At 42.2% G+C, this 16,309-nt stretch overlaps 2 protein-coding genes across 2 annotated transcripts in view; both read right to left on the reverse strand.

The window, feature by feature from the left end:
* Positions 1–2,317: 2,317 nt before the first annotated feature.
* The window catches only part of LOC113114382 (tripartite motif-containing protein 16-like), a 35,248-nt gene continuing 21,256 nt past the window's right edge, over positions 2,318–16,309 (reverse strand). The window contains exon 7 of the mRNA XM_026281309.1: positions 2,318–3,094. The gene's annotated coding sequence lies outside the window, so the exon portion shown is untranslated. The remainder of the gene's footprint in view (positions 3,095–16,309) is intronic.
* Positions 3,120–10,197, reverse strand: LOC113113334 (tripartite motif-containing protein 16-like). Its single transcript, XM_026279447.1, has 6 exons — positions 9,488–10,197; positions 8,885–8,980; positions 8,572–8,805; positions 8,020–8,179; positions 7,832–7,879; positions 3,120–3,688 (listed from the first exon to the last, which is right to left on the reverse strand). The coding sequence occupies exons 1-6, from the start codon at positions 10,055–10,057 to the stop codon at positions 3,120–3,122; spliced, it is 1,677 nt and encodes a 558-aa protein (XP_026135232.1). The 5' UTR covers positions 10,058–10,197.

The raw sequence follows: 16,309 nt of genomic DNA on the forward strand, positions 1-16,309 counted from the left end.
CGGACTTGTCACGCACTCGGGTGAATTTGTACTCGGACTTGACACGGACTTGAACATTTTGGACTCGGAAAATATTCCGAGTACAGTCGAGTCCACGTCATGTGTAACAATAAAACCAGCATAAAATTGAAATGATAAATTAATGAATGTCTCCCCTTCTGTCATTTTACTGCACCACACCGGCAGGCAGAAGTCTCCTGCTTGCAGACGAAACACACGCACCACTCACTGGATATCAGTGTGGATTAGTGATGGGAAGTTCGATTCTTTTCCGCGAACCGGTTCTTTCGGACGATTTGATTCAATAAACCGGTTGAAAAAAAAAAAACAGTTCACCGGATACATAATCCATTGCGATGTATTTATTATTAAATGAACTTACGTTTCGTCAGATTGCCCTTCATTCAAGCCCTCGGTTTACCCGCACTCATTACATTAGCACAAAATCAGTTCAGAATCAATCACCAAAAGAATCAGTTCGGTTCAGACGCGCTGTGAGTCATTCGGCTTCATTCTGAATCACGCATGCGCAGTATCATCAGCTCCTCGGTTCTCGAATCGGACGCGTCCGAAAGAAACGGTTTTCGGTTAAGTTTACTGATGATCTGAAAACTGATACAACCGGTTCTTGACTCGAGAACGAGAATCGCTCAAAACCCGGGTAGGAAAATCTGACAGGGTAGGATAAAATGTCAGGACATCGGCACATGCTGCAGTTCAGTATCATCAGCTGCTCTACTCGTGTTCATGTTCTGTTTACTACAAACTCAGTTTGTGAATCTGTCATCATTAACTATATATACAGTACAGATATTTCATAAATCATCCCTTATTCATTTTAAACATGGAGTCTTTAGAGTCTTAATTATTGTCCAACTTCCCTGAAAACCCCTTTTGCCCATACATAATCTACAATATACAGATTAGAAACATGTAGCCCCTATCTTAAAAAAAAACGTGTGTATATATATATATATATATATATATATATATATATATATATATATATATATATATATTTTATTACATTTTTATATTGCCATTGGTTTAATGGGTTGAAAGGTTACAATATTAATAGAATGTAAAAATGTACAATACCAATTTATAATCTTTTTTAATTTAATGGACTCGGGCGGGCTCGACTCGGACTCGGCCTTTAAGAACTCGGACTTGAGTCCAACTCGACCCCTTTTGGACTCGGACTCGGACTTGGACTCAATGTTTGTGGACTTGGTCTTGACTCGTACTCGACAAAGGTGGACTCGGACCCAACTCTAAAAATTATGACTTGTCATAATGACTTTGTAATCTCATAATTAAGTCTTTTTTTACCATTTCAAAAACATTTCTATCAATTCAATTCAAGTTTATTTGTATAGCGCTTTTTACGATACAAATCATTTCTAAAAAAAAAAAAAAAAAAGAAAAGAAAGAAGAGATTTTTAGCATTTATAAACAACAACAAAAAAGTATATTAAGGGTTTAATGTGTGTTTTAAGGAAAATCATGTTATCATGTTGCAAGCATTAAAATTGAATGTTCTCTGAAACAAATAGTTATGTTTCTAAAGCTTCAGATGTTCGAAGGACATTACTGGACACCCAATCACTTTAAACGACCCTCTGATTATTAACATGTCTGGAAGATGTGTGTTCGTCGCCAGAACTGGGGTTATTATAAAACACGTGTTTCATCGTTTAAAGAGAAAACCACAAACTGTTTCAGATAAATGGCTTGATTTCACTCTAAACACACAGTTCGTCTCTGAATCGGCTCCAAACGTCTTGAATGTGTTTAATAACTTAAATAACACTCCTCTCGCTTTATTACAGTTATTATTATTAACTGTATAGTGGAGATGAACCATATTTAGTCACATGTGTATCCTCAGGCGCGCGCACGTCCGCGTTACTACAGCAACGGTCTTCCCGCTGAACTCGAGCACGAGCGCCATCTGCTGGCGCGGAGTCATTAATCAAACTTTATCTTAACCGACTTTAATTATTATGCATTCAGTCATTTCTTCACCATGTCATGTACCACTGCAATCTCGAATTTGAACTAAAATGAATGTTTCATCATGTTTCATTTATTTGACACATTATGCTGTACTGTACTCATACAGGCTTAATTTCCCCAAACTATGTAATCAAATATCTTGATTCTTAAACATGTGCAAGTAAATGCACCTTTATCAAGTCCAGCAATCTAGAAAATAGCATAACCTTAACAGAAAACTTGCAATAAATGTTTATTTATATTTATGCAATATTTAATACACTGTATGAATGTATCATTTCAGACAGCATTTAGATGCTTTTTAAAAATGGGCACCCATAGGAAATGAATGGGTAATACTAAAGTTCAAAGCATTTTTTTTATTTGTCCAATAAATATCAATAAAACCAACACAACAGATCATACACATAATAAAGGGGTGAGTCTATACAACATTATCAATGTGACAAGAACACACTCACACACAGAAAAAAAGAAAAAGAGCCAAAGGCCGTAAAACATCCCAAACATGGATTCAAAGCTCCAGCAAGCCTGAAGGTAAATCATCAGAATATTTAGCAGTTTGTCACACTTTAATTCTTGTAATTAACTATATTTCTCATTATGATCACTTGTCTTAGTTGATACTAGTAATCTATAAGACATCATATTTATGATATTTTATTAAAACCATATTAATAGTAGGCCTATACATTAAAAAGGTAATATAAATGAGTTGTTTGTTAGTATATTATATAGATGTATGCTGTATAATATTAAATTACATGTCTAACTTATACTTCCATTTAAGATGAGGCATCATCGTAATTTACAACTTATTTAATTAATTAACCTTAATTGAAAATCATAAAAGATTATCAAGATATTTCAGGACATCGGTTTATCTGTCGATCAGATGTACAATCACTGCATGAAAAATAATAATCTGTTCCGTTCATCGCCTGAAGAAACAAGAACATTTAAAATTAGGAACTTGAGCACGCAAAAGACGAGATATGTGCACGACCCCAGAGAGAGAAGAGACTCTTTAACATCTCACTGTTACTGATTCATCATGCAGCTCAAAGCATTATGGGTAGAATCTTGTCTATTCTGATTCATCAACACAGTTTCACTGATGATCCAAGACTATAAACCCGAAACCCAGGATAGAGCGTCTGAGTGAATGTGGTCTGGACTGTGTGGATGAGGCTCATTGTGTCAGAGACGCTGTAGAAGGACAGAGTTCCTGCTCTGTGATCCACAAACACTCCTATTCTCCTGACATCATCATCATCATCATCATCATCACTACACACTCCTGTTCTCCTGATGATGGACTTCACAGAGACATCAGTCTCAATGTTATTGTGTCTGAATAAGTAACTGGAGGAAGAGCAGAACAAACTCCAAGACTGATCATTATATCCAAACAAACACTCATTACCCCGTCCCTTCCTGCTGATGCTCTTATATGACACTGATATCTCCACATATCCACTCCAGTCAATCTCCCAGTAACAGCGTCCACACACACTCTCTCTGCACAACACCTGATAATACTCATCAAATCTGTCTGGATGATCAGGATATGGTTGATCTGTGTCAGTGTATGTAATCACTCTGTTGTTCTCAGACAGACGGAGGAGTTTATTCACTGTGTTCAGATCCAGAGTGAACTGATGGGAATCTGATGGAGATAAAACACATCAGAATCAGGAATTATGAATCTGTTTGATCTTTTCATGTAGCTGAACTCTTCATGTTCAGTGAATCATCAGTGTCTCAGTACAGATGAACAGATATCTGTGCACATCATCATTTACTAGAGCTGTCCCATGTTCTGCTGAAATATGTATGTGTCTTGTACTTGTATGTGTATGAATATTTGATGTTATAATGTTGTTATAATCTATGTTTATGCACGTTCAATTCAAAGATCTGTACAGATACACGGTTTAGATTTATGTTTACTGAAAATACATACATCAGTGATGCTGATATGGGACATCTGTATTATCATATTAGCATGTAGCTTACATGATGATTTGATTGAGTTAAGAATGATATCACGTTGTATGGTCTGTTCTATTACTGGTGTATTTAAGCTTTGTCATTTTCAATTCCCATTCCAGTGTTGCTTTAATTATTGTAATTTATTTGCAAGCGTTGTATGTTGTTTGGAAAGTTTATTTAATTTATTGCTGTTTCTTTATTTCAGAAACCACACACACACCTACATGAACAAACTAATTGTGAAATAAATCACTGCTTGAGACCTGAAACTGTGATGGATCAACCTTCTGACCGAGGCTGTGGGATAGATGTTGATAAGCCAGTGCATCTACGGGCAAACATTTTAACAAAGAAATTCACATTTTAGACACTATATATCCCTGTAAAAATAATCCCATCAGAGCCACAGCACTGATTTGCGTCTCTGAGCAACTGGAAAGTGTTTAGTTCCTGAATGAACCTAATTTATTTTATCTTTTTAATAATTTTTTTATTTATTATTTCAAATATGGCTGTCGTCGCCTCATCCTGGTGGAAGCTGCACACTGCTGGTGGATGAGGAGATATCTCCTGACCATGTAAAGTGCTTTGAGTGCTTAGAAAGTGCTATATAAATGTAAGAAATTATTATTATTATTACTACATCTAAACTCCGCTTCAGATGCAGCGTCTGTGTTTCCTCTGCATTGCAAAGATACTTTCATTTGCTTGGCAACAGCCCAAATTTCTTAATATTCTTATCTTATCCATTGATTAAACATATGAATTTGGCTCATTGCTGATGCAGACGTTTAGACAAAAATGTATAAATAAATGTATAAATGCCCATAAAATGTAAAGATTAAGCCTGGTAAACAATTACTTAAAAAAATCAAATGAATTACCCGATGTGACGATTAATTAATTAAATTAATCACAAATTAAAGTCATTGTTGTGTAAAGCATCAAACAGACATTACAAAAAGTAGCTTCAGCAAGAAATATTTAGTTTGATAAATTTATTACGTATACTCTTTTGGACCATGAGGGTGAATAATTGATGGGTGGGTGATCTATATCTTTAATAATTTATTTTATTATTATAACTATGGAAATGTGAAATTATTTCTTTAATTAAATGATACTCTAAATAACAAACTAAAACTGCTAGTTGGTGATGGTAAATGTCTCAATGATTAAGTCATAGAGTCATTTATTCATTCATTTGATTTGTTCAAATGGCTGATTCATTCAGGAGTGAAGTAAATGGTTCTTTATGAATGAATCACTGAATCAGGGGCGTAGCCATCTTTTCAGAAGTGAGGAGGACAGAAATTATATATATATACATACATACATATATATATATATATATATATATATATATATATATATATATAAATAACATTTCTGTATAGCCTACCAATCAACAGTTTTTGAACTGTAAGATATTTTCTTTTTATCTTCTGTTCACCAAGCCTGCATTTATTTGATCCAAAGTACAGCAAAAACAGTAATATTGTGAAATATTTTTATATTTAAAATAACTTTTTTTTCCCTATTTGAATATTAAAATGTAATTTATTCATGTGATCAAAGCTGTATTTTCAGCATTTTTACTCCAGTCTTCTGTTTCACATCCTTCAGAAATCATTCTAATATGCTGATTGGCTGATTATCAATATTTAAAACATTTTTTTTCAAGTTTTTTTTTCAGTATTCTTTGATGAATATAAGGATCCAAAGATCAGCATTTATTTGAAATATAAAGCTTTTGGAACATAATACACTATATCATTCAAAAGCTTAGAGTCAATATAATTTTTGTTTTTTGGAAAATAAATTACAGAAATGAACACTTATTTTTAGCAAGGACTCTTTTGTGGGTTCGAGTCTCAGGCCAGCAACACCACTGCTCCCCGAGCACCACAGCATAAATGATGACCACTGCTCCGGGTGTGTGTTCACTGTGTGTGTGTGTGTGTGTTCACTGTGTGTGCACTTTTGATGGGTTAAATGCAGAGCACGAATTCTAAGTATCGGTCACCATACTTGGCTGTATGTCACTTCACTTCACTTTGAATTGATCAAAAGTGATGATAAAGCAATCATTTTTCAAAAGATTTTTACTTCAAAATAAATGCTATTCTTCTGAACTTTCTATTGATCAAACTTTCTGTTTCAACATTATCATAATGTGTATCATAACTTCTGCCGGAAGAGCGCGCGCTCCCGTATAGCAGAGCACTGAGAGCACAACAGACTTCACTGATCAGAGCGAGAGCGTCGCCAAATGTCACAAAAGAAGTGTGTTTTTGGTTGCCAGGGCAAGACAACCCTGCACAGATTACCAAAAGAGAAACAGCATTAAGGGACCAGTGGATGGAGTTTATTTTTACAGAGCATCAACGGAGTTGTGCAAGTGTTTGTGTTTGTTCCCTGCATTTCGAAGATGCTTGTTTTACAAACAAGGTCCAGTTTGACGCCGGATTTGCTCATCGTTTATTTCTTAAGGATAATGCAGTCCCAACGAAAAAGGGTCACGATCGTGTGTTGGAACCGCAGGCGGTGAGTAAAACTGCTTCAAATATCTCTGTGTTATTAACTTAGCTATCGGCGCGTAAGCACATCAAGTAAACAACATGCGATGTTGTCATCAAACTGCACTTTCCAGATGTACAGCTTAAAAAAAAAAAAAACACGACATAAACTGGAACTTAGTCATTTTCCAAAACCGCTAAGCAAATATATACAGTTTCAGTACATACCACATAGAGACGCATTTGCTGATGCTGCTCTTGTAAAATTTCAGCCTCTGGATCTGATTCTGGATCATAAATAAACGCTGAATCTGACTGTTAGCCATGGTTTGTTTCGGATGATGGTTTTTTCCTCACGGTAATGTCACAGCTTCCAAACGCTCTCAACACAAAAGCCTACTGGCGCTCGTGATTCTTTAGCTCCGCCCACACGTCACGCCTCCAGACGCTCGTGTTTTTCTGGGAAAAAACGGTACAGACTATCTTTCTCTTATGAATATAATAAAACTAAAGACTTTTATAGGTGTACTATAAAGTAAATTATAAAAAATATATTATAGGCTACTCTATAGGTACTCAAGATTAACAGGTTATTGAGTGAAAATGAGCATTTCACCCCCCCTTTAAAATGCTACATCATTTTTGATCGTACAGACAAGAGCAATATATCTTTCGAATCTGTTAAAGGTCTACATTTATTTGTGTGCACTGACAATGACAACAAGACATTGTGCTTTAGTAAAATAATGAAAGCAGACAGGGTGCACTTTCTGCCGTCTAAACTCCATGCTTGTCTCACAGGCATGAGAAATATATCTACAGAAAGTGAAATGCCTTCATTTAAATGAAGCAATTCAAATGTAAAACAAATATTTTCAGATTTTGTAATCCGTATAGAACTTGCACGTCTGCTGTGATGACAAATCAGTGTCATCGACTGCAGCCGGAAATACAGAAAACATTAGTTTATTAATGAATTATTATGATGTTAGGAGTCTTCTTGCTATTTATTTTCCTGAAACATTCATTACTTCGGTGGTGCTCTGTGGCAAGCTTTGTGTATGTGCTTGAGCGCTGATAGGCAATTAAAGGGTCATTATTATGAATTTTATGGCTAATTAATTTAAATGTGTGATTAGTTGATTAATCAATTTAAATGTATGACTATTAGTCGATCAGAAAAATATTTAGTCGAGGGCAGCCCTATCATTTACGTTATTTATAAAACTCTTCTTTCTCCTTCTACAGGAAGAACATGAACACACAGAGTTTTTCTGCTTGTTTTCTTACTGACTTACATTGTAGGAAGTCGTTCCTGGTCCAGAGATCAATGTTGGTGAATGTGTCTGTGGAAATCAACAGACATGAACAGTGTGATTCTCATGATCCTGTATCTATTCCTAACACATTTCTAATATGATGTTCTCCATGATATGAGATGATGATGGACTGGTTTCTGAGAGCAGATGAATCTCCAGGACTTTACCTCTGTCTGAGATCTTCTTGAGCTGCTCTTTACAGAAATCCTCCAGTTTGTCTCTCAGCTGATGGACAGATTCTTTCAGATCATCAGAAGAGAAGAGAGAACTGAAGAGATCATCATTTACATCTGTAGATTCAGGAGGAGCTGAGAGAGACTGGAAACTCTACAGAAAACAGAAATCAAACTCATCAGCTCCAAACTTCACCCAATAACCTGCACCAACATCAGATTTGATCTTTAGTAACTCTCCTCAATCCAGCACTTACACAGCATCGGGTTCATTCTTCTCATATTCATAATATCACATTATAACTACAGATTCTAGTGTTTGTTACTTACACTTTGGGTGATAAAACATGTCATTATAGGGTTGAGTAGATTAACTCAGGAAAAGCAGATCAAAGGCTTTGAATTAATTTACCATTATTTATAACTTTAGAGTGGTTAAAGACACTGAAACTTCACAAGGACCCTTAACACATGCTCAGGTTTGGTTTGGTTTCAATACACTGAACCATTGTCCACTCTGATCCTGTTCTTGTAGATGTGTGTTACCTGCAGGAACTGGATGTGATCCTGTGTGTGTGAAAGCTGCTCCAGCTCAGTGTCTCTCCTCCTCAGATCATTGATCTCCTGCTCCAGTCGCTCCAGTCGTTCTTCAGCTCGACTCACTGCAGTCTTTTCCTGATCTCTGATCAGTCGTATCAGCTCAGAGCGGCTTCTCTCAATGGAGCGGATGAGCTCAGTAAAGATCCTCTCACTGTCCTCCACTGCTGTCTGTGCAGAGCGCTGTTAGGACACACAGTGATTCAGCTTCAGTGAGTCTGAACTGAGACGGAGACAAACTTCTCTTCTTCTCCAGACTCACCTTATGAGACTCCACAGTCTCTCTCAGCTGCTGGAGATCTTTCTCTCTCTGCTGGATTCTCTGCTGGAGCGTCTTCTGTGTCTCCTTCAGCTGCTCCTGCAGGACAAACACATGATAGTGAATCTCACAGAAAACTACCGGCAACAAAATCATCATGAACAGATCAATCCAGTAAAAGTTAAATGGTCAATGTAAATGTAGTGTGAGGCAGTTTAAAGGATACTTATCTAAACTGATAACAAATGGCTGTAGGTTGAAACTCCAGAAGTGATGATCGGTTGCAATTATCATACATGAATTACTACAAGTGTAAGTATTATTAAAGTGAAACTTCACACTGACAGTGTTTCTGCATTTTGACTGATGGAAGCATATATTTATTGTCTGTATTATATGTCAAAGAACTGGAAAATAGTGTAAAGAAAGGCCATTTTACTAAAGACTGTGTTGATAAAGGTTTACAGATCATTTTCAGGAAACTCTTCTTGCAGCTGCTGTTTATTTCTGCTGCAGTGTGAATGCTGTCAGCTGTTAATATGGGTGATGATATAAACACTTATGAAGTGAGTGTCAGTAATATTTCATCAGTTTAGTGTTAAATACCTGTTTCTCTGTCCTCTGTGCTGTCGCTGATACAGTGTCGTGGTTTTTATGGTCATCCATACACAACACACATATACATTTCTGGTCAGTGCGACAGAAAACCTCAAGGATCTTCTCATGTTTCTGGCAGATCATCTCCTGCAGTCGTCCAGTAGCTTCAGTCAGATTGTGTCTCTTTCCTTTAAACCAACTCTCATGTTGTTCGAGGTGATTCTGACAGTAAGATTCCAGACACACCAGACAGGACTTGACAGCTCTGTATTTTCTTCCAGTACAGACGTCACACTGCACATCTCCAGCTCCAGCGTAACAGTCATCAGAGAGTCTGGTCTTCTTCAGTTTCTCCACCACTTCAGCCAGCATGGTGTTTCTAGCTAAAGCAGGTCTTGGACTGAAGGTCTGTCTGCACTGAGGACAGCTGTAGAGTCTCTTCTGATCCTCCTGATCCCAGCAGTCTGTAATACAGCTCTTACAGTAACTGTGTCCACAGGGAATAGCCACTGGATCCTTCAGGAGATCCAGACACACTGGACACAAGAACTCATCCTGAGAAACTCTGGCTTCAGCCATTTTACTGAATGAATACAGAGACACAAACACACAACAGCTCAACTACACTTCAGTTTCTCTTTCCCTGAAATCATTTGATTCCTGTTTCCTGCTTCTGTGTCTGAGTCATGTGTAAAACAGGTTTGTCTGTGGGACTGTAAACCAGCAATCTCATTCCTTCACCTGTAGTCTCTCTCTCTCTCTCTCTCTCTCTGCGCATGCGTGTGCTTGAGCGTCTGCTGAGAGAGTGGAGTGTGATTCAGAGAGTGACTGCTGTTTTTCCTTTCATCTGAAGGCCTGTCTTTTTTTTGTTTTTCTCATTCACAGTTTTTTTTACATCACTGTAACAAGGTTCAACACAGTCTCAATAGGAAGGAAGAAGGCAGGGGTCGGCTTGTTGCTGGGACACTCGTTTATTCAGTAATACAAAATAAGAAAAACACGATGCCCTCTGGGCGTAGACAGCAAACGATTGCTTAAACTCGGTCAATAACTTCAATAACTTTAAAGCACTGTTGTAGCTTCCCTAGTGCAGAACGAGGTCCCAGCGTGTCTCTCTCTCCTTCTCTCTGCGGTGACTCGGCTTATATCCGGTCTCTCCACGCCAATTACTGCAATCAAACACACGTGTTCGTTAATTGCATTTGACCTACTTACGCCTCGCTCCGCTCCCTCCGTCTCTCTCCCGTTGCGGATTCCGCTAAACCACGCCCCCCTCGCCACATACCCCCACCGCCCGACTCAGGCCGGGGAGCCGTCCGGCCTGCAGCCTCCCCCCCCCCCCTCCTGGAGAGGAAGTCAGCCACAGCCATCTGTACACCCGGCCTGTGGATCACCTGAAATTTAAACGGTTGTAAAGCTAGATACCACCGGGTGATCCGCGCGTTGGTATCTTTCATGCGGTGGAGCCACTGCAGAGGAGCGTGGTCCGAACAGAGGGTGAACTCCCGCCCCAGGAGGTAATAACGGAGGGTAAGAACAGCCCACCTGATCGCTAGACATTCTTTTTCTATGGTGCTGTACATCGTCTCTCTCTTAGAGAGCTTCCGACTGATGTACAGCACCGGCCGTTCTTCCCCCTCCACCTCCTGGGACAGGACTGCGCCCAACCCTCTGTTCGACGCGTCTGTCTGCAAGATAAAGGGGAGAGAAAAGTTAGGTGCATTCAGGAGCGGTCCGCCACACAGGGCAGCTTTTAACTGGGTGAAAGCCTGCTGGCACTGCTCCGTCCACTGGACTGTATCTGGTGCCTCCTTTTTAGTTAAATCGGTCAGCGGGCTAGCAGTATCCGAAAAATTAGGTACAAACCTTCTATAATACCCTGCCAGCCCCAGGAACTGTCTAACCTCCTTTTTGGTCTTAGGCCTTGGACAAGTTGCAACTGCTGCCGTCTTATCAATTTGGGGACGCACCTGTCCATGACCCAAGTGGAAACCCAGATATCTTACTTCCACCCGCCCAATTGCACACTTCCTCGGATTAGCCGTGAGCCCAGCCCTCCTCAGCGTCTTCAGGACCGCTCGCAAATGCTGCATATGTCGCTGCCAATCCCCACTGTAGATGATGATGTCATCCAGGTAGGCGGCGGCATATGCAGCATGCGGACGGAGAATTTTGTCCATGAGACGCTGAAACGTGGCTGGAGCCCCGAATAGCCCGAACGGAAGAGTGACAAATTGGTGTAACCCGAACGGCGTGGTGAAAGCTGTTTTTTCTTTGGTCATGGGAGACAAGGGGATCTGCCAATAACAGTTAAGTCCAGCGTCGAGTAAAAGCGAGCCGAGCCTAGCCGATCAAGCAATTCGTCCACCCGGGGCATTGGATATGCGTCAAATTTTGACACAGCATTCACCTTTCTATAATCCACACAGAACCGCACGGAGCCGTCTGTTTTAGGTACTAAGACGATCGGGCTCGCCCAGTCACTGTTGGATTCTTCTATTACTCCCATCTCTAGCATTGCCTCTAACTCCCTTGAACCACCTTTTTTTTTATGTTCAGGTAATCTATACGGCCGGCTGCGAACTACCACGCCCGGCTCGGTCTCAACATGGTGCTGAATGAGATCCGTTCGACCAGGCAGGGGCGAGAACACATCAGCAAAGGCTGCTTGAATGGACTTGATATCAGTGAGCTGCGATGGTGAGAGGTGGTCTCCTCCAGGGGCCAGAGCGAGAGATTGGGATTTTGAACTCGCTTCTGGACCGAGATCCTCCTCCCCACTCACTACCGTCGCCAGCAACACTGATTCCGCCTCAGACCATTTTTTTAATAGGTTGAGGTGGTATATTTGATGTGCCCCGCCCCTATCCGTTCGAGCTACCTCATAGTTAAGATCCCCAACCCGCCGTGTGACCTCAAAGGGTCCTTGCCACTTCGCGAGTAACTTTGAACTAGAGGTAGGGAGTAATACAAGCACTTTATCTCCCGGTGCAAATTGACGTAGCCTAGCCCCCCTGTTGTACAACCGACTCTGTTTATCTTGAGCCTGCAACAAATTCTCCATGGATAGCCGCCCCAACGTGTGGAGTTTTGTTCTCAGGTCCATGACATATTGAATTTCGTTTTTACTAGCAGAAGGTCCGTCCTCCCAAGTTTCTTTAAGGACGTCAAGGACCCCGCGGGGCTGGCGCCCATAAAGAAGCTCTAAGGGGGAAAACCCCGTGGAGGCTTGCGGGACCTCCCGTACAGCGAACAAGAGGGGTTCTAGCCACCTATCCCAATTTTTGGCGTCTTCCTGAACGAACTTACGAATCATGGATTTTAATGTGCGATTAAATCGCTCGACCAGCCCGTCTGTTTGTGGGTGATAGACGCTTGTTCGAATCGATCTAATGCCCAATAATTCATAAAGCTCGCGAATAGTACGTGACATAAACGCCGTGCCCTGATCGGTGAGGATCTCCTTTGGGATCCCCACCCGGGAGATTAATTGAAACAGTGCACTCGCCACACTCTTCGCGGAAATAGAGCGGAGAGGCACTGCCTCAGGATATCGCGTTGCATAGTCCACCAGAACTAATGCAAAGCGGTGTCCTCGTGCTGACCGCTCTAATGGCCCGATGAGGTCCATGCCAATTCGTTCGAAGGGGACCTGCATTAATGGAAGGGGGCACAATGGTGCTTTTGGGGTGGCAGGTGGATTCACCAGCTGACATTCACGACAAGCCGCGCACCATCTGCGCACATTCTCGTGAATGCGCGGCCAGAAGAAGCGGGCCATGAGACGGTTTAGTGTAGCCGCTTGCCCTAAATGCCCGGCCATTGGATTACAATGAGCCGCCTGGAAAAGCATTTCCCGGCGGCTTTTAGGTATCAACAACTGGGTTGTATCTTGCTTTGTCTGGGCGTCTTGGGTCACCCGATACAACCTATCTTTTAAAATTGAAAAGTAAGGATAAGAGAGCGGTTGGTCAGGGAGGAGAAGCTGTCCGTCGATCGAGCGAACCTGGTCAAAAGCATTTTTTAGCGTCTCATCGCGGGACTGTTCCAGGGGAAAATCATCGCGCTCCGGGAGGATGTTCCGCTCGGGAGCACTCGGTTCCCCTGCAACAGGTTCCGGTGGTTCCGGTTCAGCCTCTCCCACCTGCGCAACCGCTACTCCATCCCTCCCTTGTTTCCCCCAAGAGCCATCCGAACATAAATACCCCAATAATTCATTAAACGCGGCCCAATTCGTACCCAAAATTATCGGATGCCTGAGGTGCGGATTAACGGCCACCTCTACTCTATGTTTTCCTCCCCTAAATTTAATATCCACAGGCAAAATAGGGTAATTCACCACTTCCCCGTGTACACACCGAACCCTAACCATGCGGCTATTATCCAATGCCTTCGGATGAATCAGGCTTTGATAGATGGAGGATTGGTTACATCCCGAATCCACCAAAGCCTGATATGTACCCCCCCTGATACTCACTGGTATTTGGTATAAGCCAGCCTGATCGAGGGCAGCCTTTGGCGCGTCGGGGACCCGGATCAACGTCCCCACTTCCATCACCGGACACCTATCGATAAAATGCCCTGGGTCCCCGCAACGCCAACAGGCCGGCCCAGACTTTACCGCCACCCTGGCGGCAGGAAGTAGGTCAAGCGATTGGCGAGGAGAGAGTGGAGAGGCCGGGGCCTGGGGAACGGATCCCATGGGCGAGGTCCCACCCCTGGGAGGAGCCCTGGGACCTGCTGGTCACTCAGCCCCGTAATTCGTCCTCCACCTCGGGGCTAGCTTCGACGGAAGCCCCCCACGGGACCTGGGGAGAGGGACAGATTTAGGGAGAGAGAGGGGAGGGGAGGAGAGAGAAGGAGAGAGAGAAGCAGATGGTAAGGGGTCGCCGACCCCTGGACACGCCACCATTTGGTCTTCCGCCAGCTGGATGGCCTGGTTCAGCGACGTCGGGCGGTGGCACTGGACCCACTGCGCTGTCTTCCTTGGTAGCTTGGCCACGAACTGCTCCAGTACCACACGATCGATCACGTCCTCGACGTCGCTACTGTCGGCCATCAACCACTTGCGGCAGGAATCCCGGAGCTGCTGTGCCATCACGAAGGGCCGGCCAGACTCTTCCAGGGTTAGAGTCCTGAACCTCAGGCGATGTTGCTCCGGAGTCCGACCGACCCGCTGGAGGATGGCACGCTTGAGGTCCTGGTAGGCCAGGAGGTTTTGGACTGGCAGTTGGTGAGCGGCCACCTGCGCTTCCCCGGACAGCAGGGGAATGAGCCGCAGGGGCCAGTCCGCAGGGGGCCACCCTCGAGCCTCTGCCGATTTTTCAAACAGGTCCAGGAAGGCCTCCGGGTCATCCTGAGGCCCCATCTTGTTGAGCGGCAGAGGAGATGTCTGGTCTTTAAACGAAGGGGTGGCCCGGGCCTCCCGGTCTACCCAGCTCCGGAATAGCTCGCGGTCTTCATGCTGGGCCCGGAGGAGCGCCTCAAAGCGTTTGTCCTGCTCCTCCTTGATCGCCAGCATGTGTTAATGTTGTTCCTGATGAAGACCGGCGAGCGACTGGATGATGTCCGCAAATGGCGTACCTGACGGAGATTGCATGGCGGCGATGCTCTTCTTCCTTCCCGGGTTTCGGCACCACTGTAACAAGGTTCAACACAGTCTCAATAGGAAGGAAGAAGGCAGGGGTCGGCTTGTTGCTGGGACACTCGTTTATTCAGTAATACAAAATAAGAAAAACACGATGCCCTCTGGGCGTAGACAGCAAACGATTGCTTAAACTCGGTCAATAACTTCAATAACTTTAAAGCACTGTTGTAGCTTCCCTAGTGCAGAACGAGGTCCCAGCGTGTCTCTCTCTCCTTCTCTCTGCGGTGACTCGGCTTATATCCGGTCTCTCCACGCCAATTACTGCAATCAAACACACGTGTTCGTTAATTGCATTTGACCTACTTACGCCTCGCTCCGCTCCCTCCGTCTCTCTCCCGTTGCGGATTCCGCTAAACCACGCCCCCCTCGCCACAATCACCTTTCTCTGTGTACTGTAACAAAGCACTGAAAGTTTTAATATTCAGTTCAATTCAATTCAAGTTCATTTGTATAGCGCTTTTTACAATACAAATCATTACAAAGCAACTTTACAGAAAATAACATTTCTACAATATTTAGTAGTAGTTTATAAATGGTGGCTGTAAGTCTGTGCACGTATGACAGGATTTTTCAGAAAAATGTATACAAGACGTAGTCAGCCAGATGATGAACATTATTAATATTATTAATAATTAATAATTATTGTATGATGCAGTCACACTTGTAGCAATATTTGTTAGTTCTTAATCCAGGGTTAGCATCATCTGAGGTCCTCTGAGGGTCAGCACTCTTCTCAAATAGAGACATCATTAGCATAGCTGCTGATCCAACAAAGTAAAATTAATTAGTTTAACCCAAGCTAAAGAATAAGAATGCACATTTGATCAGATGCAATTACACTCACAATTTATGAGATGCATTATTCGTATGCTTGGCGAAAGAGATGCGTTTTTAAATCTAGATTTAAACAGAGAGAGTGTGTCTGAACCCCGAACATTATCAGGAAGAGAATAATAAGAGAATTATTGGTCATCCAATCTTTTACATTTTTAACACACTCTGTTAGTTTAGATAATAATAAAAAAAAAAAACGGCATATTAAATGGTTTTGGGATGTGACCTAAAGATAACGACGAGTTAATGATATTGAAAAGCGGTTCTTCGGCTACAGGTAACAACTCTTTTAGTAATTTAGTGGGTACTGTCACGTACGGGAACACAAGAGACGGAAGATCCAAGTACAG

The sequence above is a fragment of the Carassius auratus genome, chromosome 14 (assembly GCF_003368295.1).
Source record: "Carassius auratus strain Wakin chromosome 14, ASM336829v1, whole genome shotgun sequence".
Taxonomy (NCBI): Eukaryota; Metazoa; Chordata; class Actinopteri; order Cypriniformes; family Cyprinidae; genus Carassius; species Carassius auratus.

Coding starts and splice junctions, on each gene's coding strand:
- LOC113113334 (XM_026279447.1), bottom strand. CDS start 10,057: ATGGCTGAAGCCAGAGTTTCTCAGGATGAGTTCTTGTGTCCAGTGTGT. Junction 8,180..8,571: donor ATCACATCCAGTTCCTGCAG/GTAACACACATC, acceptor TGTTTTCTGTAG/AGTTTCCAGTCTCTCTCAGC. Junction 7,880..8,019: donor CAAGAAGATCTCAGACAGAG/GTAAAGTCCTGG, acceptor TGATTTCCACAG/ACACATTCACCAACATTGAT.